Genomic DNA, 24769 nt, shown 5'->3' on the forward strand with positions numbered 1-24769 from the left:
ACATGGCATATCACGGGTTAATAAATAGACACAACATAGATGTCAAACAAGGCATGAGGGAGCAGATACTTCTACTGATTGTAATTTCTCAGAGAAAATGACATGGCATATCATGGGTTAATAAATAGACACAACATAGATGTCAAACAAGGCATGAGGGAGCAGATACTTCTACTGATTGTAATTTCTCAGAGAAAATCCGTATTATGCCAGTAATTTAGTGTTTTGTTTCTGAATGCTAGAGAGCATAGTAACTGACTAGGTTTGCATGTCTCATAACTAAATGTTACTTTTTTTAAAAAAAAATTGGCTTCAATTTTAACAAATTTTGAAGAAGTAATTGTAATAAATACCTAATAAATGTACTCTATCTTAACTGCAACAGACAGTCGATAACTAATTACAAATAAATGGCACATGCAATTTGTTTTTAGTAAATTCCACATTTTTCAGAATACATTATGGCATCATTCTTACATGAATAAGTTTTAGACTAGCTCAATAATCTGGGTAACCAGGCAGAGAAAATTTTCTGGCAAAGGTTTCCACTTCTTCTCGTAGTGCCTTCACCTTAGGCACAATGTTGGTATCTGTCGCCAAAACTCGCTTGAAGTCTACCATCTTTGGCCCAGATATGGTGGTTATGTCTTTTGCAAGCTTCAGTCCTGTTTTAGAAAATTACAATGACACTTTAAACATATTTGGTGGTCGTGACAATTACACACAGTAACACAAACATTAAAAACTCAACTACTCAGGTATTACCTTTTACTTACGGATAATAAAGTGCACAAATTTTTGGTATACAAGATACTTTGGTGGACATGGAGGGACAGGTAAGATTAAATGGAGTAGAACAGAGTAAACTGAAGTGTGGAGAAAAAATAAAGATCAGAAAGAGTTACAATCAGAGGGTTTACTACGAATGAACAGAACAGGGAGGAAATTAATGTGTAGGCATTATTGTAGACAAGAAATTGAAAATAATACTACCGATACTGAAGGAATCTCAGACAGAATAAATAGCAAGACTTTATTTTCAAAAGATATACAGTCTGTGCACCTACGTTCTCTTACTTTGAGAAGGATGCACAAAATATCTACAAAGAGCTGTAGAAAGTCACAAACGAAATCACATCCGACAACAAGATGATAATTCGGGTAAAAACTTTGTGTATGATACCAGAAATGGCAGAATTTGCCAATAGGAACAACATATTTGTTCCCAGCACATTCCTCCCAAATAAATATAGAAAACGAGCTTAGCTAGAACTGAAACTCAAAGGAATTCTGCTCAGTGGCACAAGAGTTAGGGACCAGACACACTCAGAATATTTACCTGGACTTGCAAGGGACCTATGCTAGTAACTGAAGAAACCATGACAGCTGTTCATCTTGATGTCTTCCCTTATGGTGGACATCTTCCGGCAGGATAACTGCCCATGTTAGAAGGCCAGAATCGTGTTTTGGTGGTTTGAGGAGCACGACAATGAACTCACATTGACATTTTGGCCACCAAATTCACTTGATCTGGGCTTGATGTAATACATCTGGGATGATACTGGGCACCAGCTCCGCACCCAAAAACGACCGGCCTATAATTTATAGCAGTTATGCGACTTGCTTGTAGACATGGTGTGCCACATACCTCTGAAAACACATCAAGGACTTGTCAAATCCATGATGTGCAGAATCACTGTGCGTTGTCTTCCAAGGGTGGACAAATACACAGATAGTAGTAATGTTTTGACTCATTGCATACACTTACCATGTGTAAAAGTGTGTCATGTAGCTAGGAGGACTTATTCTACCAACTAGAACATTTCAGGTTATACATTTGCACATACTTCTGAACTCTGTGGCTAACTTCAGACAACCTCTGATCAGAGTTAACACTTACCATAAACTGCAAATATTTGTGTAAGTTTATAAAATAGTTTGACATTTCTCACAAAAAATGTCAGCTTGCAATGGAAACATACCTCTGTCTATAAACTCCACCACTTTGTCAATATCACTCTCCACTAGGCCTCTGGTGGTAAGAGCAGGAGTGCCAAGACGAATGCCACTTGGGTTGAAGGCACTTTTGTCACCTGGAACTGTGGCAAAACAGATTTACAGCTGCAGAGATTTAGATAGAATAAGAGATCTCCACCTTAATAACTTAAATGAAATTTAACACAGACCTAAATTAGAAGGATAAGAAGCAAGATTGGGGTTTTATACCCCATTTATGAGAATGTAATTATCAGCAGAGCACAAGCCAGGGGAGGAATTGGGCAGGAAATCAGCTTTCTACTTTTCATGGGAACTACCCCAACAGTTATTTTAAAACGATTTAACTGACTACAAAACTCTTAACTTAGTAAGCCTGAAAGGGAAATGGAGCCCAGTCTTTCTGAATAAGAGTCCAGTGCCTTTAAAACTGTGACAGCTTGCTCGTGGTCACAGGACTTGCATACTACAGCAACATTTTATACTTCAAAACGCTGCCTTCATTCGTAAGATACATCAACATGAAGCACCCTACATCCACTGCCAGATGATGGTTGCCTCAACTTCTCCGTGTGTTACAGTCTTCTTGTATACGCATCCCTCTTGCCCCTACATCCTTTCTAGTTGTCACCTCTGCCTTTCCCTATCTACTGGCTGTCAGCAAAGAACATTCTTCTACCATCAACCAACATAAACCATCCATCCACTTCCACTGCATTTTTCTTACAGTACTGCTGTTTTCCTTTTGAGAGACATCAAAAGCTATGCCTTGAACATTACTTGTTAAGTCAAAAATATGCCACACCAGTTTTATTCCTCGAAGTATCTCTCTTCCTGCCCTTCAACAGCCGAAAATACAAAATCTGTTCAGTCAGTGCTATGACCTCATTGTTAATACGTACTACTATCTTCTTGATGTGTTGTTTATACATTATTTTAGAATTATTTTCATATATTGTGGGACCTACTGTCAAACTTGGGTAATCATGCTCTTGAACTCTATCTGTACTAAAGGAGAATCACACATTGTAGTCTGCATCTGCAAAATACAGATTCGTTCAGTATCTTCCACTAACACACAGTCGTAGAGGTGCTGAGACTAGACCTGGTGATCCCCTTACCTGGCTAATTCCAATTCTGACCTATTTACTATACTTATGCACCAATAACTCTAATGGAAGCTACAGTATTCATTGAGAAGCTTTTCAATGCATTAATGTAAGTTGAATCGTCATTGGTTGTCGAGGGCTATTTTTGTATAAATGATGTTGAAAGTATGCCTACCAGATTAGGTGAGTGAAACTACTTGGAAGACAGGCACAGTGTGCAGGATGAAGATTCATGCCTGGGATCTTCTCCTTTCACAGAGAACTGCTCTACTGACTGAGGTATTCAGGAATGATTCTTGAATTACACTCTACCACAAAGTTTTGACACTGCTCTCATTCAGCTCCATAATGCAGATTTATTTTAGATGGTAATTCTCTGTTGCATTCTACAATTCTATTCATGATTTGCAAATAGTCAACTGTGTTATATCCACTTTTAAAGCCCGCTTATTACTTTACCTGATGAAAATCAGGTGTTCTTTCAACATGGTTTGTGATACTTTTAGTTGTGTATTTTACATTGTTGAGAGAATGATGAAACCTATAATCTTTTGTGTCTTGCCTATGTATTTTCTTTTGAAGTAAAATAACTGTTCCAATTTTGAGGAACTATCTTCTTCTGCAGATGCATAAAAAAAGAATTTGCAAATTTTTCTATATTATTTTACTCCAATTTTAATCACTGATATTGAAGTTCCGCCATCTCTTGGCACTTATACTCAAGGTGGGTGTAAGGAACTTGCTTCGATGATATGAGCTTGAGTACCATTCTTTCTGCCCTCCATGTTGCTTCCATTGTCTTAAGATTGACCCTGACAATCAGCAAGTGGTATACCACAGTAATGTAGTATTTTAAGCCACAACGGTGTAAGACATGTTCTGGTAATGTCTCTCATGCACATAAAAAAGAAAGTTACACACCTAACACTCTTAAAACCACACTAATCTCATGTATAGTCCAATATTATTGAAAACCATATATTTTTGATTATGGTATTCTTCATGATAGATACAATCTCTATAACGATTTCATTTTGTTTGCCCTTACTTAAGTAACAAACTGGTCTTGCAGATTTAGTCACACAATTAATATGATAATTTAATATGGGATCGAACTTCGCCATTAATTCTCTTCACCCTAGAAAGTTTCTATTACATAGATGTCTAAAAATTTCATAATTGCCTTTTAATGGAAGATTTCTTTTGGCAAGGAAATCTACTGTGGAAAACAACATTAAGAAAACTGATCTCCACCTCTTTTCTTCCTATTCAGTTTGGTCTTGAATTGCTTGATCCATTAATTTTGAATTTTTAACTCTCTGTGGAAGCTCTTTCCACTTACACATTTCAGTAATATGGTTGTGGGGCAGTTCATGGTTGGAGACTTGCAACCAAAGCAATACACAGCATTTTTTTCTTTTCTTCTTTTTCTTATAAGTAGGCAGAAAACATCATTCCGACTATAGAAAGGTTTTTTTTCTTAAATCCACAATCTGTTTCACACCAATTTAGGTGCATCCTCAGGTGATATAAATTATTTTATGCTGTCCTGAAGCCTCTCTCCATCCTTCACATCACAGATATATTGAAACCCACTAGATGCATCAGTCAAATTGATACAAGGTGGGTGTCCCATATTATCAGCTGGAGGCAATGCAGGCACAGCCATACGAAACCATTAACTCAGTTCTTGGTGATGTCGGCTTGCTCCAGTTTCTTCCGTAGTGACACTATTGCACACTATTTCTGTTAGTGGAACTGTTTCATCACCCACTGGTTCTAGTTTGCACGAAGCATATGATTCTTCAATATTATCGAATGATGAAGCTGCAGTAACATTAAATTCTTTCACATACACTGTACAGTCACAGAAACACTTTCAGTTCGATTCACAAATTTATTTAATGAACCCTTTTGGCAGAACTGCTCTTTCACAATATCCCACCTAAGTTTCCATTTTTGACATCTGACAAGCACTTGTTATCCATTCTATTCTCTTGAAAAAAAATCACAGGCTCCAATAGCACCAGACATAGACATACAGGCTGCTTGAGTCTTCATGCCTGACTGGGCTGCTGAACCCAATACCAAAAACATTTGGGAGCTTTACTCTAAGATGCCCAGCCTACAGTTTAGCAATGGAAATTCCAAACCAAAGGCCAGTCGCAAGGGTTGAGGGCTGTCACTGCAGGCTACCTGTCTGTCTCAGCCTAAAAAATTGTACTTTGTCTAGAATCAAAGACAACTGCACATTTACTTAACCTTTACGTATGTTCTCTCCTGGCAATTCTTGGCGAGTAGATTTTTTTATAAACCCAATACATTGCTTTTTCAAAAACTGATTATTTTCGCTGTTTTACTGTAGGCAAAATCGTTTACCGCACCGATCAGCAACATCGAACATTTCCGGTATTTCAGCACAAGCCAGCAGCTGACTGGGAAAGAAATGGAAATCCGTATTGTCATCAGTTCACATGGAGAATGACTGCTGCAGTATTTATCAATGCCGACTGGTTTGAGGGAAAATAGAATCAATAATAAAGGAGTTCTCAACAGGGGGCTAGTGTAAATATAGCCTATTAACATTCTAAATTTGAAGATTTTTTTTTCTTTTACCAGGAAACCAGACTGTTTGCTAAGAAAGGGCAAATTCTGACAAGAACAAGAGGTAACCCACTCACCTGTATTTTTATTGCATGCAATAGATATTTCCTCAAGAATGTGTTCTGCCTTGCTTCCTGTCAGCCCAGCTGAACGAAGATCTACCAAGACCAAATGAACGTCAGTTCCATCAGTTGTTATCTTGTAGCCAGCTGACTTTAAGCGATCACTTAGTCTTTTTGCATTTTTTATAACCTGGAACAGATATCCTGCCTTGAATTTCACAAGTACTGTCCACCATGATGACAGCTTCCATTAAATTCAAGTTTTGCGCATAAAGAATTATAGCAAAATGGCAGCCATATATTCTACCGTTCAGAAACAACGATAACCAAATAATTGTGTCATGTTCTAGTTTGAGAAAGCATGATAAGTAGAAAATTTTAGGATCAGAGCTTTTGCTGTCATTTCCAAATGGAAAGCAAGGACCATTTTTACAAAAATTTTAAAACAGATAGGTAATATATATATTCTAGTGACTAGGTGAGTCCCTTCTATGCCGAGGCACAAGTGATCCGCCCCTAATTTGTAACCTTCCCCCAACAAAAACAGCAGTAATAATACAATTTTTTGGAATTGGATTTACTTCAGTAATTAACTCATATGCAGTTGCAACAGACATCATTTAATATTATGTGGAATTACAATAACTAATAATGCATACTGGAACTAAGTACGATCATTTCACACAAATATATATTTTTTGTACAATTTTAGTTCTGCGATTCATGGAGAATGTATAGTCTTTCTGATCCAAAACTTGCACACACATGCACACCCACACAATAGGCAGGCTTGGAAAGCAATGCTTCAACCTCCCTGCAAACAGCCTGCCAAGAATATGAACATGTTCCGAACCTGTGCATTGTAACATCCTTGTATCCTCAATGGCACGCTGTCCATAAGGTGGTAGACACACTGCCTCCTGAGCCTATCCCACTCTTCAATGACGGCCCTCCTGGGTCGTCCAGTGAACAAGGAGGCTGCCTCTTATGACACACTTTAAATTTTAACCGGGTGGTTCATGTCAGCAGAAACCACATGCCATTTTGTTATATAGATTCCAGCCTTTGGAGGAAGGTGTTCAGGAGATGGGCATAGTGTGTTCATGGGTTACTCTCTTCACTTAAATGTTGATGGTAAGGTTAGCTGTTACCTTTGCTCTCAAATTACTCTCTAGAGCAATGAGACACATCTGATACCTGCACACAATATCAACTCACACCAAGACTGACCTACTTCAATCCTGAAACCATGGGATCTACAGTGTAAGATTACAATGGCCCTTTGAGATATGCGGACAGATTGTACAGTGTGCACAAGTTGCTCTGTCCTGTTCATGAGTAGAGACAGTGTGTATCATCATCTTCAGTCTTGTGTAGCCAGAATTAAATAAAAATAGAATAGGCAACACAAAACAGCAAACTATAAACAGTATAATACTTTCATGGAAGTACCATGGGAAATAACTGAGCACGTGGCAGAAGAATACATTCACAAACCTGAAGAATGACCTACTAACACAATTAATGATAGTTAAAAACTTTTCGATAACATTATCCACTACATTACCTGTTCTTGATACTTCTTGAATTCTGGTGTGGTAGCCTGCTTCATTGCAGTTGCAATACCTGCAATAGCATTATTATGTGGCCCGCCTTGGAGTCCGGGGAACACAGCCTGGTTAATTTTCGATTCCAAGTCGTACATAATGTTTTCACCATTCTTGCCCACACTGCGAATACCTTTTCAGAAGAAAAGCAAACAAAGAAGCATTGATTTAGAAAAATAAAATTAATCCAGTGTGCGCTGATACACTGTCCAGTGACATTAATGTAACCATCTGTTGAAAGCCTGAATAACCCCATTTTTGCAATGCAGACCGCTGTGAGAGATGCAGAAAGCTAGTCAGTGAGGTTCTGAAATGTACCTACAGGCTTGTGGAGCCATGCTAATTCCAGTGCAGTGGCCAGCTGTGCTTGATTTCTCGGTAGAGGGACCATGGTGTGAACAGCACAGTTGAAGTGGTACCATAGATTCTCAACTGGATTCAAATCATGGGAGTTTGGTGACCAGGAGAGTACAATAAACTCAATGTGGTTCTCTTCAAACTTTGTATATACACTGTGAGCTGTGTGATACATTGCATTATCCTGCTCGTAGATGCCATCATGCTGAGAAAAAACCAACTGCATGTAGGGGTGGATGTGGCCCCTAAGGATAGCTGCATACTTGTGTTGATCCACTGTGTCTTCCAGAATAACACAATCACCCAGGGAACGCCCTCCAGCATGGAACCTCCCACCTGTAGTTGCAGGGTGTTTGCTTTCAGACATTTCACACTGTACATGCCAACAGCCACCTGTCCAATGGAGCACAAAACAGAGTTCATCTAAAAAGACCAGTGGACATCCAGTTGCAGTATTGGCATGCAAATTCTAGCCTTTGTTGCTGATGAACAGCAGTCAGCACGTATGCCACGAACAGGTACCTGCTGAGGTGGTCCATATGCAGCAACATTCAATGAATGGTCATTAAGCAGACGTTGTTAGTGGCCCTTTGGTTCATATGGGCAGTCATCTGTTGAACAGTTACACATCTATTGTCCCATACACATCACCATAGCCGTTGTTCACCCAGCCATCTATGGCCCGTAATGCACCACAGTTGCCTTGGTGCTGGTTTTCGATAGCGCCATTCTGCCATCCACGGTATACTTCAACCACAGCATAACATGAACAGTTTAAAACTTTGCCATTTTGGACATTATTCCACCTTTGGCCCGAAAGCCAATGACCATACCATTTTTGACATCAGATAAATTGCTCTGTTTCTGCATTATGACAAAGACAGCACTGTTGTCCACGCACTGATCCAACATACTTTATACAACCTCCATTGCTTGTGCTGCCATCTGCTGTCTGCGAGTGGTTATTGCACATTGGTGTCTAACACATGCAATGGTCACATTAATGCAACTGGACCATGAAATGGCTCTGAGCACTATGGGACTTAAAATCTGTGGTCATCAGTCCCCTAGAACGTAGAACTACTTAAACCTAACTAACCTAAGGACATCACACACATCCATGCCCGAGGCAGGATTCGAACCTGCGACCGTAGCAGTCGCGCGGTTCCGGACTGAGCGCCTAGAACCGCTAGACCACCGCGGCCAGCCCTGGACCAGGAAGCAGTACTACAGTAATCAATTAGTAATGAAACAAAAAACTAAATAAGCATATTCTACCATGTCAGAGGCAGGGCCACCTGTGACGGCAGTTTGTTTACCAGCTATGCTGGAACTTTGACACTGCATTTTATGTAGACATGACTATAAATGAACTGTCCACCTGAATGAATGGCCGAAGCTAAACTGTGGCCAAGAGCAGAGTTGATCACCCAATGGCACAACTCACTCCAGTCGAGCCACAGAACTGAGACAATGTACTTGTAGCTGCATCTGTGTTTCGTATAGTCTGTGACTCATTAGTAACGTAAAGGAGCAAAGATTGTTGCAATATAATCCAGAAGAGGATGTGCAGGGAACTACTACCAAACTGAAAATTGCAACATTCAAAAGATATTCCTGCAATAATAAGCACTGTTATGATACTAATGTGCAGATCTTCCTTTTAGCTATGTACCAAATATTTTAACTGGATTGGCTTTAAGTACTCCAACTGTTTATAACAGATCATTGAGACTAGTTTGCTCCTATCCCTCAGAAATACAGCAATGCTCAGAGTGGGAAACTCTGTATTTACCGTTTGACGTCCTATCAGGAAGAAGTGTGAAGGGCTGTTATCTACAAGAACAAATGAACACCTTGTGGATGACAGAGTTATGAATACAATGAAACAGTAGATACAGGAGTTCTACAGAAAGTTGGTTTCCTTGCAGTAAACTTAAAAATAAGATACCGTATTTACTTGAATCCAAGCCACACTCAAATCTAAACTGCACCTGAAAAATGAGACTCGAAATTCAAGGGGAGAGAAAAGTTTTAGACCACACCTACAAATCGAAACAAAAATGGTCCTTTGCAACATGAGACACAATTTAGGTTGAATGGATGAAGATACAGCTACAGTAGTTTGGTTCGAGTCGTAAGCTTAGAAGTTAAGCTTTAGCAGGTAGCCATTGCTACGCTTCAGGCACTCCGTCCGTATTTATACGGGTACCCTTCCTTTTTCAAGTGCTTCGTCTGGTTTTAATCGATTGCTTATTTTGCTTTGATCTGATAAGTGCCGTTCTCTTTGCTATAGGTGTTTATGTCACTCTAAGCTGAAAATGCATTATTGTACTGTGTCATGCATTGCCTGTCACATTCTTATAATGAGTGTTTAGGACCTGTCGCCGCTTGCGGCATGGCTTGCTTTTGTGTGTGCTACTGCCACTTACAATAAATAAAAAAAAAAAAAAAAAAAAGGAATTGTCTGATTAGCGAAACAATGGCAAGAGACTGCCATTTGTTGTTACTTACACTGCTGGTTTTTTTGATAATGATCAACAAGAACCAAATAATAGACTGCATATGATAGAAGATGTTCTGAACGAGAGTTTAGTGAAAATTTTTCTCCGTTTGAAAATCTTTCCAGATGCTTCTTTAGTACATTACATTCTGCATAGAAATTAAGAGTCATCTTAGATTTAAAAATCTAGTCGGTTGCCGTGCTTCATTTCTTACTGCATCACTATTCAGCATAAGAATAATACGAATATAAAGATGACGTTATATGTATATTCTTCCGCCTTTGCTGTTGTCTCAGTCTAGTTTCGTAGTTTATTAGGCAGACAGGATTTAAATGAGATAGCAGCAAACAGTAAAGAATACACAGCATAATGTTTACTTTCATATTAATCTTATGGTGACGAGAATACTGCATGTGATCCACTATTCATAAAAGTTGGCCATATTGACATACATCTCAAACAGTCTTGCCAGTCAGATTTTCATGGTAGATTTTTAGTGATGACTTCAAATGCAGAGTATGATGGTGATGGTGTTGTTGTTGTTGTTGTTGTTGTCTTCAGTCCATAGACTGGTTTGATGCAGCTCTCCATGCTTTTCTATCCTGTGCAATGCAGAGTAGCAACACTTATAAAATAAGAATGAAAATAACTTAGAAATTAAACGCTGAAATTTAAAACAAAATTTATTATGTTTGTAATACATCTTATACGAAATGTTTAAAATATCAGTCATGATTCTGAATCGCTATCACTCGATTCTTTGTTGCTCATTTCTTCATACAGAGCATCATCCTCCGTACCATGTAGTGCACTGGATATCGAGCATTTTTTAAATGCTTGTTGCAGAGTCTGATTTGGAACACACTTCCGTGCATCATAAATCCATTAGTACACTTGCGACAAACATGCAGTTCTACATGCCCTGTTGGTGTCAGTTGTCTGTCGCTTTTCGAAAACCAGTCTGTGTACATGCGTTTAAGCTTGTCCTTAAATGCTTTATTCAAACAGACGTCAAGTGGTTGCAGAATTGAAGTCATCCCGCCTGGAATTACTGCCAAATCCGTTTTGCTTTCCTCTAATTTTCGTTTTACTGCAGGTGTTGTATGGTGTGCGTACTCATCTAATATCAACAGACTGCGTACATCAAGCATTGCGCCCATGACAACTGTTCCACAAAAGCCTAATCCATTCCAGCACCACGTCCTCTGAAAACCACCCACTTTCGTTTGCTTGTACAGTTACACTTTTTGGAAACACTTCCAATTTTGGTAAGGTCTTTCGCTTGAAAACTATGAATGGGGGTAATTTATGTCCATCTGCTGTGCAAGTAAGCATGACGGACACCCGCTGTTTGTCATCCCCTCATGTAAGAACATATGTCTTTCTTTCCTTTGGCGTCAACCATATAATTTGACAGCATGTCAAAATATATGGGAGTTTGGTCATCATTTCTTATCTGACCAAGAAGGTATTGCTTTCCTGTGCGCGACCTAATTATGAAACGCTGAAATTCCACAAGTTTTTCTTCATAATTTTTTGGCAGCTTCTGTGCAACTGAAGTTCGGCTCCAAAGTGAAAAACCCCAGCACTTCATAAACAGAACAATCCACCTGTGACTAGCCTTAAAATTTTCAATTTTTTGCTCTCTAGCAATTTCATATGCCTTAATTTTTATAACTTCAGCGTTCACAGGCAGGAATTTCTGACGCTGTTCCTTGACAAATTCATTTAAAATCACTTCTAGTGATTATCGGCCACACTTTGGCCCACTAAATGTTTTCCTGCTACTTGAACATACAAATAATTTGTCTCTCTGCAGTCGCCATCGCCTGACACTGCTCTCATCAATCCCGTATCACAGACCTGCAGCACTGTTAGAACTTCATTCTGCAAAACAAATAACTCCCATCTTGAATTTGGCACTATAATGAAAGCACTTCATTATGGTTCACTAACACCAACAAGCACTTCACAAAACTCCACGAAGCAATAGGTGCCGCTACGTGAAATCTTAATGGGCCCCAGCACATCAACTTGTGCAACAATCCTAAAGCCTTGTGCATTGTTGGTATTTTTGTGTAAAGAAAATTAATTGTGTTGCTACGAATATTTGAAAGGCTGCTACTTTCGAAGATTAACAATATGGAACTTCTATTAACTTCGTTGGATATTGTATGAAAATGCAGTGGTCGAAACTCGGGGCAGAGAAAAAAAGCTCTTCTTCTACCTTTTTTTTTTTAATTTATTTACTGACGCAGAGGTTTTGGTGCCAGTATTTATCTTTGTGCCTGCAAATCATGCCTGTGTAGTGCTACATATATTCGATGGCAGAAGTTAGTTGTGGCGGCACCTACCAACATTTTTCAGAACTTCCGTTTACTTTGCACTCTATTCTAAGCTGCAGACAGTTATTTGGATGACAAAAACCGGAAAAATAGTGCAGCTTAGATTCGAGTAAATGTACAACTTTCTTCTTTTTCCCTTAATATTCGAAAATTAAGAATTTTTAAATACGGTATGTACTAGTTTCTTCTTTTCCCCTTAATATTAAAAAATTTTGCATCTTACCTTTCCTGAAGAAGATTATGCCAGCTCTAGGACCCCTCAGTGTCTTGTGAGTGGTGGTTGTGACAATATCACTGAACTCAAATGGACTCGGTATAAGTCCAGCAGCAACCAACCCAGACACATGAGCCATATCAGCCATAAGGTATGCTCCATTTTCATCAGCAATTTGTCGGAAACGCTTGTAATCCAGACAGCGCGAATAACAACTAATACCTGAAATTTTTACATGATACTTGATGTTATAAGTTCATATAGTGTAAACTAGGTTACATTAAAAGGCTTTATTTCACATAGAAAAAGCTAATACATACAACTCTTCTGTGGCAGTTTGTTTCTAACAAGAGAATGCTCAGACACATCACATGGAAAGCTCTTCTGCGGTAGCATCATGTGCACAAGGTATAAAAAGGCAGAGCATCAGCAGTGCTACCATTTATAGTAGGCTGATTCATGTGAATGGATTTCCAACATGATTATGGCCGCATGACGGGAATTATCAGACTTTGAATGCCAGATGGTAGTTGGAACTAGACGCATGGAACATTCAAGTTCCAAAATCTTTGGGGCATTCTATATTCTGAGGTCTACTGTGCCAACAGTGTGCAGAGAATACCAAATTTCAAGCATTACATCTCACAGAGGTCAATGCAGTGGCCAACAGCCTTCACTAAACTACTGAGAGCAGTGGGGTTTGCTTAGAGTTTTCAGTGCCAGCACACTAAATGAATTGACTACAGAAATCAATGTGGAATGTATGAGCTAGATATTCCTTAGGACAGTGTGGCGAAATGTGACATTAATGGGCTATGGCAGCAGATGACAATATGGGCATCTTTGCTAACAGCTTGACATCATCTGCAGCACCTTGACTATATCATTTGGAACCTAGACAATTGCTAAACCGTGTCCTGGTCAGGCGAGTCCCAATTTTAGTTGGTAAGAGCTGATGGTAGGGTTCGAGTGGGACACAGATGCCAAGAAGCTATGGTCGTTCCACTATTTGGAGACCATTTGCAGCCATTCATATACTTCATGTTCCCAAATGATAATGGAATGTTTAAGGATGACGAATACCATGTCACTGTGTCACAATTGGTCTGAAGCAGATTCTGGACAATTCGAGAGAATTATTTGGCCACCCAAATTGCCCTACCTGAATCCCATCAAATATTTGCGGGACATAAGTGAGAGGGCAGTTTGTGCACAAAATTCTGCACCCGCAGCACTTTTGCAATTATGGACGGCTATAGAGGCAGCTTGGCTCAATATTTCTGCAGGGGGCCTCCAACGACTTCTTGAGTCCAAGCTACATCGAGTTGCTGCACTATGCATGGCAAATGGAGGTCCGACATGATTTTAGGAGGCATCCCATGACTTTTGTCACCTCAATGTATGCAAAATTTCAAGTCCCGACATGAAATGGAAAATACGCAATAATAATTATGAAGTGTGACGGAGCTGCCTTGTGTACTGCCCTGAATTCTCGCACTGTGTGTGACATTGTTTTATCACTGCTCCCAATAGTTTGCATGGTAAACACTCCACTGCTACTCACAAGCACAACTTACATTTTATCCAAAGTGTTCTTTCCCAATTAGTAAAGAGTACATGAAAATAAATACAAGAGCACCATCACATCAAGATTAACTTTGTTTCTTCCAAATGTTGCAGAAGTATGATTTACAGGTACAATTCTGTGTGCTATTTATGTATATCAGGACCAATACCTTATAGCCCCATCACAGACAAACTTCCATGTTTTCATAGAAAATCGAATTAAGAGTTAGAAAGAGTGCAATTCCACACACATTTAATCAGATTTTGAAACCCGACAGCATACCATAAATGGATTTAAACTAGTCAGCATTTCATACCCAGTGGGCTGGACTACTCCCACCAGCAATACACAAATGAGAGCTGTACTGGTGTAGTTGGCTCCCACAGTCTTGTCACTCCCACTGCACAAAGCAGTGTGCCTGCTGGTTCTCAGAGAACTGTTGCAGCAGAAGACTCGAGTAACATTACCATATTGTATGGACTATAGGATGCACTTTTTTCTTTGAAAAATTGCCTTCATAATAGAGGTGTATCTTATACTCAAAATTTAATATTAAAAGTCCAGTGTATGACTTAAAATTTCCACAAGTCTTAAGAATGGCTGTATACTCGATTCCCAGGGTAACTTGTCCCTATCTGGCAACACTGGATGCATTTGCAGCAACAGTGCACCAATGCAACCAACATGAGTTCCAGGGATTCACACGCTAGCTAACACTGTCTCCCTCTCGCTTCGTCATCATAAACACAGAGCACTGTGTAGCATATGATGCGTCAGTGCCATCTACAGTGCCAGTGAACTTTAAAGTGATTTATGTTATGGGGAACAGTACAATATTTTTTGTAAGTCCATCCTTTTGACTGGAGGTCTTGAGGATCACAACAATTTACTACTGTGAGCAAATAAAATGCCTACAGCCATCCTCATGAACTATTTTAACTACCAGTTTAGGCACTTCTGTGTGCCGTCTTCAGACCTGTATGAATAAATGACAGCATTATCAACATATCAATTGTACAACACAAAAACAGATTAAACAAAATGAGAATCAGGGATGAGACTCTACAAATGAATTTGCAGTAAGCATTTGATAGACTGAACAGATACACCCATTGTCACATACCTGAAGAATACCACAACGAATTTCTACTTACGCATTGTATTATTTATTAATAACTTCCGTGAATAACTATTCCACGATTTTTACTGGCCAGTCGGGCATACATTATCTGCACAGCCCTGAAATAACCTACTGGAAGAGAAAATAACCGTAGAAGATGATAAATGTATGAAGGTGGTAACACCTCAGAAACAAGTAAAGCGAAGGAACATGACCTATACGTCTGTCAAAGTATGAAATGCTGAGTTCTGAAATTCTGAAAGAGACTACAACCTCAGAAACAAATAAAATGAAGAAATTAGATCCATATGCCACGTAAAAGTACAAGACGTGAAGTTATACACAGTTGAGGGATATATGTATGTCGTATACATACAATATATGTCCTAGACATGTCAGAGGACCAAAATAAGACCTACCTCAGATCACAACATATGTAGAACATTATATATAAAAAAACCACAAGAAACTGTTCGTGATTAAAAACATTCATGTGCAAACGCATCATGTACTACTGTGAGACAATCATAGGGACACTAAGTAGCTTGTGAGGGTGCAGTGCACTATAAAGGATGACTCAGCAATGTATATAAATTAAATATCAGAAACGCTTTCTGACTAGCAAACAACTCAAAAATTTCTCTTACATATTAAGCATAAGTTAACACAAAGAAATAAAATGAGATCTAAAAAAACATAGTTATTCATGAATGTACGGTAACCAGTACACACCTGAAGTATTTTGATGACATTAAAACCAAAAGCAATTACATTCATGCAATTAAAATTTCAAAAGAAAATAACAGCCATATATATTGTGTAAAAGATAAGCCACATTATTAATTGACCAATGAGAAGCCCACACGTCAAGCCAATAATTAAATCTTAAGTAAATTCTGTATTTGAGTTTGATTTAATACTATGAACATGTCACAGCAATCTACGAGTTGACAATACAGCCACTATTACCACAACACTGGTAATGTCACAGTTTTGTCCAGCAGAACCAGAGTGATGATAATTCATACTTATGTAAACTTGAAAATGGGTGCATAACCACTAAATGTGTCAAATACAGCTAAACTAACTGACCGACATGGTTTTCATGTGAACCATTATGAATTTCCATGTAGTTTGAATACACCCTGTTGTTGGGTTTCATCCTTTTATCTAAATATTTCAGTTACAAAATTCCCTGTACATGGCTTCGTATTGATTACTGTTATTGTGAGATACTCTCACACTGCCAGTTTTAATGTTGACTGACTTTGAGTATTTGCTGACACATATCTTTGGATGATGTATTTTGAATGTTTCTCTTGTCAGATGGCAGTTGACGGTTGGAGTGCTGACATCAAAGTTTACAGGTACTTCTGGCATTCATTTAATGGTAATTATTTCAGTCATACCCTCTGGTATACACTTTTTTATACTTTCTGTAGGTAGTCTGCATCACCAGTTATGCTGGCCACTGATGCGGTATATACAGGGATTGTGTCAACCCCTTCAGCATTAACTGCAGTGAGTCCCTCAGAGTTCTCTGTGTTTTTGTGTGTATTTGGCATACAAGTGGGGGAGGGCTTTTTGGTACTGACATATGCTTTCTTGACAAGCATCTTAATTGTTTTGCCTCTGCTTGTTATCTTATTAGTGCTACATCATTTGTAATTGTGGATTGTTGGATGTCTATTAGAATCTGTCTTGAGCCTGTACAGTTACGATAACTCTTCATTCTCCCTTCTGCACCGCTCCTTCTGCTCAGTATCTATTATGGGTCACGTTTCCATTCTTTCATGAAAGCTTTAGCATTGACTAGGTACTTTCCTCTTACTCACTCTCATTGGTAGTTGATTGTTTCATGACACAACTGTTACTGGACTTATTTAAACAGTGGAAAATCCACGATGAAATGTAAAAATATTATGAGAAAGAAAGTAAACAAATTCGGGGTACAGCTATGGGCTCCTGCATGGCACCATCCTGCCAACCTATTCATAGGCCATATAGAGGAATCCTTCCAAAGAACCCAGAATCCCGAACCCCTCATTTGGTTCAGATTCATTGATGACATCTTTGCTATCTAGATCGAAGCTGATGACGCCCTATCCACATTCCTCCAGAACCTCAATAACTTCTCCCCCATTTCCTTCACCTGGTCCTGCGCTTCTTAGATGTTGACCTCCACCTCAAAGATGGCTACATCAGTACCTCTGTCCATATCAAACCTACTAACCACCAGCAATACCTCCTCCACTTCGGCAGCTGCCACCCGTTCCATATCAAGAAGTTCCTTCCGTACAGCCTAGCCCCCCGTGGTTGTTGCATCTTCAGTGACGAGCAATCCCTCTCGAAATATACCGAGAGTCTCACTGAGGCCTTCACTGTCTGTAATTATCCCCCCAAATCTCCCACGCCTTGTCTTTCCAGTCTCCCACCGCCTCCCAAAGTCCCACCACCTGGCCTCAGAGGAGCATTCCCCTTGTAACTCAGTACCACTCAGGACTGGAGCAACTGAATTACATCCTCCGTCAGGTTTTCAATTACCTTTCATCGTGCCCTGAAATGAGAAATGTCCTGCCCACTATCCTTCCCACCCCTGCCACAGTGGTATTCCGCCATCTGTGGAATCTACACAATATGTTGTTGTTGTTGTGGTCTTCAGTCCTGAGACTGGTTTGATGCAGCTCTCCATGCTACTCTATCCTGTGCAAGCTTTTTCATCTCCCAGTACCTACTGCAACCTACATCCTTCTGAATCTGCTTAGTGTATTCATCTCTTGGTCTCCCTCTACGATTTTTACCCTCCACGCTGCCCTCCAATACTAAATTGGTGATCCCTTGATGCCTCAGAATATGTCCTACCAACCGATCCCTTCTTCTGGTCAAGTTGTGCCACAAACTTCTCTTCTCCCCAATCCTGTTCAATACTTCCTCATTAGTTATGTGATCTACCCATCTAATCTTCAGCATTCTTCTGTAGCACCACATTTCGAAAGCTTCTATTCTCTTCTTGTCCAAACTATTTATCGTCCATGTTTCACTTCCATACATGGCTACACTCCATACGAATACTTTCAGAAATGACTTCCTGACACTTAAATCTACACTGGATGTTAACAAATTTCTCTTCTTCAGAAACGCTTTCCTTGCCATTGCCAGCCTACATTTTATATCCTCTCTACTTCGACCATCATCAGTTATTTTGCTCCCCAAATAGCAAAACTCCTTTACTATTTTAAGTGCCTCATTTCCTAATCTAATTCCCTCAGCATCACCCGACTTAATTAGACTACATTCCATTATCCTTGTTTTGCTTTTGTTGATGTTCATCTTACATCCTCCTTTCAAGACACTGTCCATTCCATTCAACTGCTCTTCCAAGTCCTTTGCTGTCTCTGACAGAATTACAATGTCATCGGCGAACCTCAAAGTTTTTATTTCTTCTCCATGAATTTTAATACCTACTCCGAATTTTTCTTTTGTTTCCTTTACTGCTTGCTCAATATACAGATTGAACAACATCGGGGAGAGGCTACAACCCTGTCTTACTCCCTTCCCAACCACTGCTTCCCTTTCATGTCCCTCGACTCTTATAACTGCCATCTGGTGTCTGTACAAATTGTAAATAGCCTTTCGCTCCCTGTATTTTACCCCTGCCACCTTTAGAATTTGAAAGAGAGTATTCCAGTCAACATTGTCAAAAGCTTTCTCTAAGTCTACAAATGCTAGAAACGTAGGTTTGCCTTTCCTTAATCTTTCTTCTAAGATAAGTCGTAAGGTCAGTATTGCCTCACGTGTTCCAGTGTTTCTACGGAATCCAAACTGATCTTCCCCGAGGTTGGCTTCTACTAGTTTTTCCATTCGTCTGTAAAGAATTCGTGTTAGTATTTTGCAGCTGTGACTTATTAAGCTGATAGTTCGGTAATTTTCACATTTGTCAACACCTGCTTTCTTTGGGATTGGAATTATTATATTCTTCTTGAAGTCTGAGGGTATTTCGCCTGTTTCATACATCTTGCTCACCAGATGGTAGAGTTTTGTCAGGACTGGCTCTCCCACGGCCGTCAGTAGTTCCAATGGAATATTGTCTACTCCGGGAGCCTTGTTTCGACTCAGGTCTTTCAGTGCTCTGTCAAACTCTTCACGCAGTATCATATCTCCCATTTCATCTTCATCTACATCCTCTTCCATTTCCATAATATTGTCCTCAAGTACATCGCCCTTGTATAGACCCTCTATATACTCCTTCCACCTTTCTGCTTTCCCTTCTTTGCTTAGAACTGGGTTTCCATCTGAGCTCTTGATATTAATACAAGTCGTTCTCTTATCTCCAAAGGTCTCTTTAATTTTCCTGTAGGCGGTATCTATCTTACCCCTAGTGAGATAGGCCTCTACATCCTTACATTTGTCCTCTAGCCATCCCTGCTTAGCCATTTTGCACTTCCTGTCGATCTCATTTTTGAGACGTTTGTATTCCTTTTTGCCTGTTTCACTTACTGCATTTTTATATTTTCTCCTTTCATCAATTAAATTCAATATTTCTTCTGTTACCCAAGGATTTCTACTAGCCCTCGTCTTTTTACCTACTTGATCCTCTGCTGCCTTCACTACTTCATCCCTCAAAGCTACCCATTCTTCTTCTACTGTATTTATTTCCCCCATTCCTGTCAATTGCTCCCTTATGCTCTCCCTGAATCTCTGTACAACCTCTGGTTCTTTTAGTTTATCCAGGTCCCATCTCCTTAAATTCCCACCTTTTTGCAGTTTCTTCAGTTTTAATCTACAGGTCATAACCAATAGATTGTGGTCAGAGTCCACATCTGCCCCTGGAAATGTCTTACAATTTAAAACCTGGTTCCTAAATCTCTGTCTTACCATTATATAATCTATCTGATACCTTTTAGTATCTCCAGGGTTCTTCCATGTATACAACCTTCTTTCATGATTCTTAAACCAAGTGTTAGTTATGATTATGTTGTGCTCTGTGCAAAATTCGACCAGGCGGCTTCCTCTTTCATTTCTGTCCCCCAATCCATATTCACCTACTATGTTTCCTTCTCTCCCTTTTCCTACACTCGAATTCCAGTCACCCATGACTATTAAATTTTCGTCTCCCTTCACAATCTGAATAATTTCTTTTATTTCATCATACATTTCTTCAATTTCTTCGTCATCTGCAGAGCTAGTTGGCATATAAACTTGTACTACTGTAGTAGGCGTGGGCTTCGTATCTATCTTGGCCACAATAATGCGTTCACTATGCTGTTTGTAGTAGCTTACCCGCATTCCTATTTTCCTATTCATTATTAAACCTACTCCTGCATTACCCCTATTTGATTTTGTGTTTATAACCCTGTAGTCACCTGACCAGAAGTCTTGTTCCTCCTGCCACCGAACTTCACTAATTCCCACTATATCTAACTTCAACCTATCCATTTCCCTTTTTAAATTTTCTAACCTACCTGCCCGATTAAGGGATCTGACATTCCACGCTCCGATCCGTAGAACGCCAGTTTTCTTTCTCCTGATAACGACATCCTCTTGAGTAGTCCCCGCCCGGAGATCCGAATGGGGGACTATTTTACCTCCGGAATATTTTACCCAAGAGGACGCCATCATCATGTAATCATACAGTAAAGCTGCATGCCCTCGGGAAAAATTACGGCTGTAGTTTCCCCTTGCTTTCAGCCGTTCGCAGTACCAGCACAGCAAGGCCGTTTTGGTTATTGTTACAAGGCCAGATCAGTCAATCATCCAGACTGTTGCCCTTGCAACTACTGAAAAGGCTGCTGCCCCTCTTCAGGAACCACACGTTTGTCTGGCCTCTCAACAGATACCCCTCCGTTGTGGTTGCACCTACGGTACGGCTATCTGTATCGCTGAGGCACGCAAGCCTCCCCACCAACGGCAAGGTCCATGGTTCATGGGTTTCTACACAATATACTCGTCCATATTTACACAACCCCTGCTCCCAATCCCTACTTCATGGCTCATACATTTGTAATAGACATAGATTCAAGACCTGTCCCATACATCCTCCCACTACCATCCACTCCAGCCCAGTCATTAACATCACCTATCCCATCAAAGGCAGGGCTACCTCTGAAACCAGTCATGTGGGTCACAAGCTAAGTTGCAACCACTGTGCTGCATTTTATGTAGGCATGACAACCAACAAGCTGTCTGTCCGCATGAATGGTCACCGACAAAATGTGGCCAAGAAACAAGTGAACCATCCTGTTCCTGAAACACTGCCAAACATGATATCCTTCATTTCAGTGACTGCTTCATGGCCTGTGCCATATGGATCCTTTTCAACAATACTAGCTTTTGTGAACTGTGCAGGAGGAAACTTTCCCTGCAATAAATCCTATGTTTCCGTAACCCCCCTGGCCTCTACCTTTGTTAGTCACTGTCCTCGCCCATCCAGCCCCTTCCCTGTTCCCATTCCAGTACTACACATCCGTCATTCCACCACCGCAGACAGTGTTTTTATTTCTCTCCTTTTCTGCACTCCCCCTCCCCACCTCTCCCCTGCCCGCCGTCTAACCTGCAACAGTTCACCGTCTGCGACGCCCACCATATTATCCCTCCCCCTCCCCACCCAGCCTCCTCCTAATCCCCATCCAGTTGCCACTCCCATCATGCACTGGTGCTGCTACTCGCAGTGTGGTTTCAGTTGCCTGAGGCCCATGGCCGAAAGCTTTAATTGTGAGAGTCTTTTTGTTTTGACTATCTGCAACTCAGCTACTCTACTAAATGATGAGTAGCAACTTTCCTTCTCATAATGTTGTTACTGGACTTAGTTTGGGTTATCTGACGACACTTGTGTTCATACGCGAATAATATTTTGTAGCGTATCTCATAGGACTTTTCAGGTACTGAAGTATGCTGGCGTTTACATTGCTGTCATGTGTTAGCACTACAATTACAACTATATATCTTTAAAGGTCTCTCTTTCACATGCAATTATTTTAGTTGTATGTGACACATTTAGTGGTTATGCACCTATTTCCAAATTTACGTAAGTATGCATTTACCATCACTCTGGTTCTGCTGGACAGGACTGTGGCGCTGCCAGTGTTATTGTTGTAAGAGTGGATGTATTGTCAATTTACAGATTGCTGTGACATGTTCATAGTATTACATCAAACTCACATACAGGATTTACTTATGATTTAGTTATTGGCTTGATGTGTGGACTCCTCACTGGTCAACTGATAATTTGGTTTGCCTATTAAGACGATATGTATGGCCAGTATGGCTCTTTTGAAACTGGATTGCATGGATACAATGGTTTTTAGTTTTGATATGGTTGAAAGACCAACATGTGTACTGGTTACAGTGTATTTACTCATAAGTATATGCAATTCAAATTTCATTGTATGTTTTGCATGTTCACTTGTGGCTAATACATATGAGTACTTTTTGAGTGGGTTGCTGGTCAGGAAGCTAACTGACGTGAACATTGCTGTCATTGGCCTCTAGTTAGGTGCTTGGTGGTAGAACTGTGTATGTTAGCCCTAGAATTGTAACTAGATATCTTTGAATGTTTCCTCCTCTTTAGCATGCAATTATTTTAGTCATATGTGACACATTTAGTGGTTTTGCACTGGTCTTCAATTTCACGTAGATTTATATTAACCTCACTTAAATTTCGCTACATGCGACTTGTGGTATTGGCAGTGTTTTTGTCGTAATAGTGTATGTATTGCCAACTTATAGTTTGCTGTCGCATGTTCACAGTTGATGGCCGTTATTTTCCTTTGAAAATTTTATCGCTTTTAGTTTCAATGTCATCAAAAAACTTACATATGTACGCATTACAGTATATTTATGAATAATTATATGTTTTTTTTTAAATCCCATTTTATTTCTTTGTGTTAACTTATGCTTAATATGTAAGAGTACTTTTTGAGTTGTTAACTAGTCAGAGAGCTTTTCTGATATTTCATGTATATACATTGCCGAGGCATCCTTTATAGTGCACTGCATCCTCTCAGGTCACTTAGTGTCCTTGTGCTTGATTGCTCCACAGCAGTACACGATATATGAATGCATCCGCACATGAATGGTTTTCATCATGAACAGTTTCTTGTGGGGTTTTTTCATGTGTTCTACATATGTTGTGATCTGAGGTAGGTCTTATTTTGGTCCTCTGACACGTCTTGTACGTTAATTGTATGTATACGACATCCATATCACTTTATTTCTTTCTGAGGTTGTAGTCTCTTTCAAAATTTCACAACTCAGCATTTCATAATTTGACAGATGTGTAGGTCAAGTTATTTCACTTTACTTGTTTCTGAGGTGTTACCTTCTTCATACATTTATCATCTTCTACAGTTATTTTGTCTTTCAGTAGGTTATTTCAGGGCTGTGCAGATAATGCATGTCCGACTGGTCAATAAAAATCATGGAATAGTTATTCACAGAAGTTATTAATAAATAATACAGTTGTACAATCCATAGAATGGAAATTCGTTGTGGTATACTTCAGGTATGGGACAATGGATGTATCTGTTCGTTCTATCAAATGTTTATTTGTAAAGTCTTGTCCTTGATTCTCATTTTGTTTAATGTGTCTGCCTTGCATGACTGCTGTTTAATCCACACAGGCCTGCAGATGATGCATTGAAGTGGTGAAACTGGTAGCTACAAAATAAATAAAATAATTTTCTCGTAGTTGTGGTGTCACCGCCAGACACCACACTTGCTAGGTGGTAGCCTTTAAATTGGCCGCGGTCTGTTAGTATACGTCGGACCCGCGTGTCGCCACTATCAGAGATTGCAGACCGAGCGCCGCCACACGGCAGGTCTAGAGAGACTTCCTAGCACTCGCCCCAGTTGTACAACCGACTTTGCTAGCGATGGTTCACTGACAAAATACGCTCTCATTTGCCGAGACGATAGTTAGCATAGCCTTCAGCTACGTCATTTGCTACGACCTAGCAAGGCACCATTACCAGTTACTATTGATGCTGTAAAACATGTACCGTCAAGAGCGATGTTCACCAATTATGGATTAAAGTTAAGTATTCCAGCAGCTACGTACGTTTTTTGTTAGTCTCATTTCCTTGGCCTGTTCCAGACCTCACGCCAGCCTGCGCGAGCTAAAACGCGTGCCTTTCGGCTTCCTCTCATAGTGGGTTGGCTCTCTTGCCAATCCACAACAATAGTATAATATTTTTGTTATTAGCCAGTTTTGTAATGTAAAAAAAGGAAAGGTATTCATTATGACGTGGGCTGTAAACTGAAAGTAATAGCATATGCAGAACATGGAAA

General features: G+C 39.8%; 1 protein-coding gene across 1 annotated transcript in view; it reads right to left on the bottom strand.

The window, feature by feature from the left end:
• Positions 1-423: 423 nt before the first annotated feature.
• Positions 424-24769, bottom strand: part of LOC124775300 (serine hydroxymethyltransferase) — a 40430-nt gene continuing 16084 nt past the window's right edge. Inside the window, exons 5-9 of the mRNA XM_047250137.1 lie at positions 12807-13019; positions 7338-7510; positions 5786-5960; positions 1983-2099; positions 424-665 (exon numbers count right to left, since the gene is read on the bottom strand). Of these exons, the coding sequence (XP_047106093.1) occupies positions 499-665; positions 1983-2099; positions 5786-5960; positions 7338-7510; positions 12807-13019 (845 nt within the window). The 3' untranslated portion in view covers positions 424-498. The remainder of the gene's footprint in view (positions 666-1982; positions 2100-5785; positions 5961-7337; positions 7511-12806; positions 13020-24769) is intronic.

Source organism: Schistocerca piceifrons, chromosome 2, assembly GCF_021461385.2.
Source record: "Schistocerca piceifrons isolate TAMUIC-IGC-003096 chromosome 2, iqSchPice1.1, whole genome shotgun sequence".
Classification (NCBI taxonomy): Eukaryota; Metazoa; Arthropoda; class Insecta; order Orthoptera; family Acrididae; genus Schistocerca; species Schistocerca piceifrons.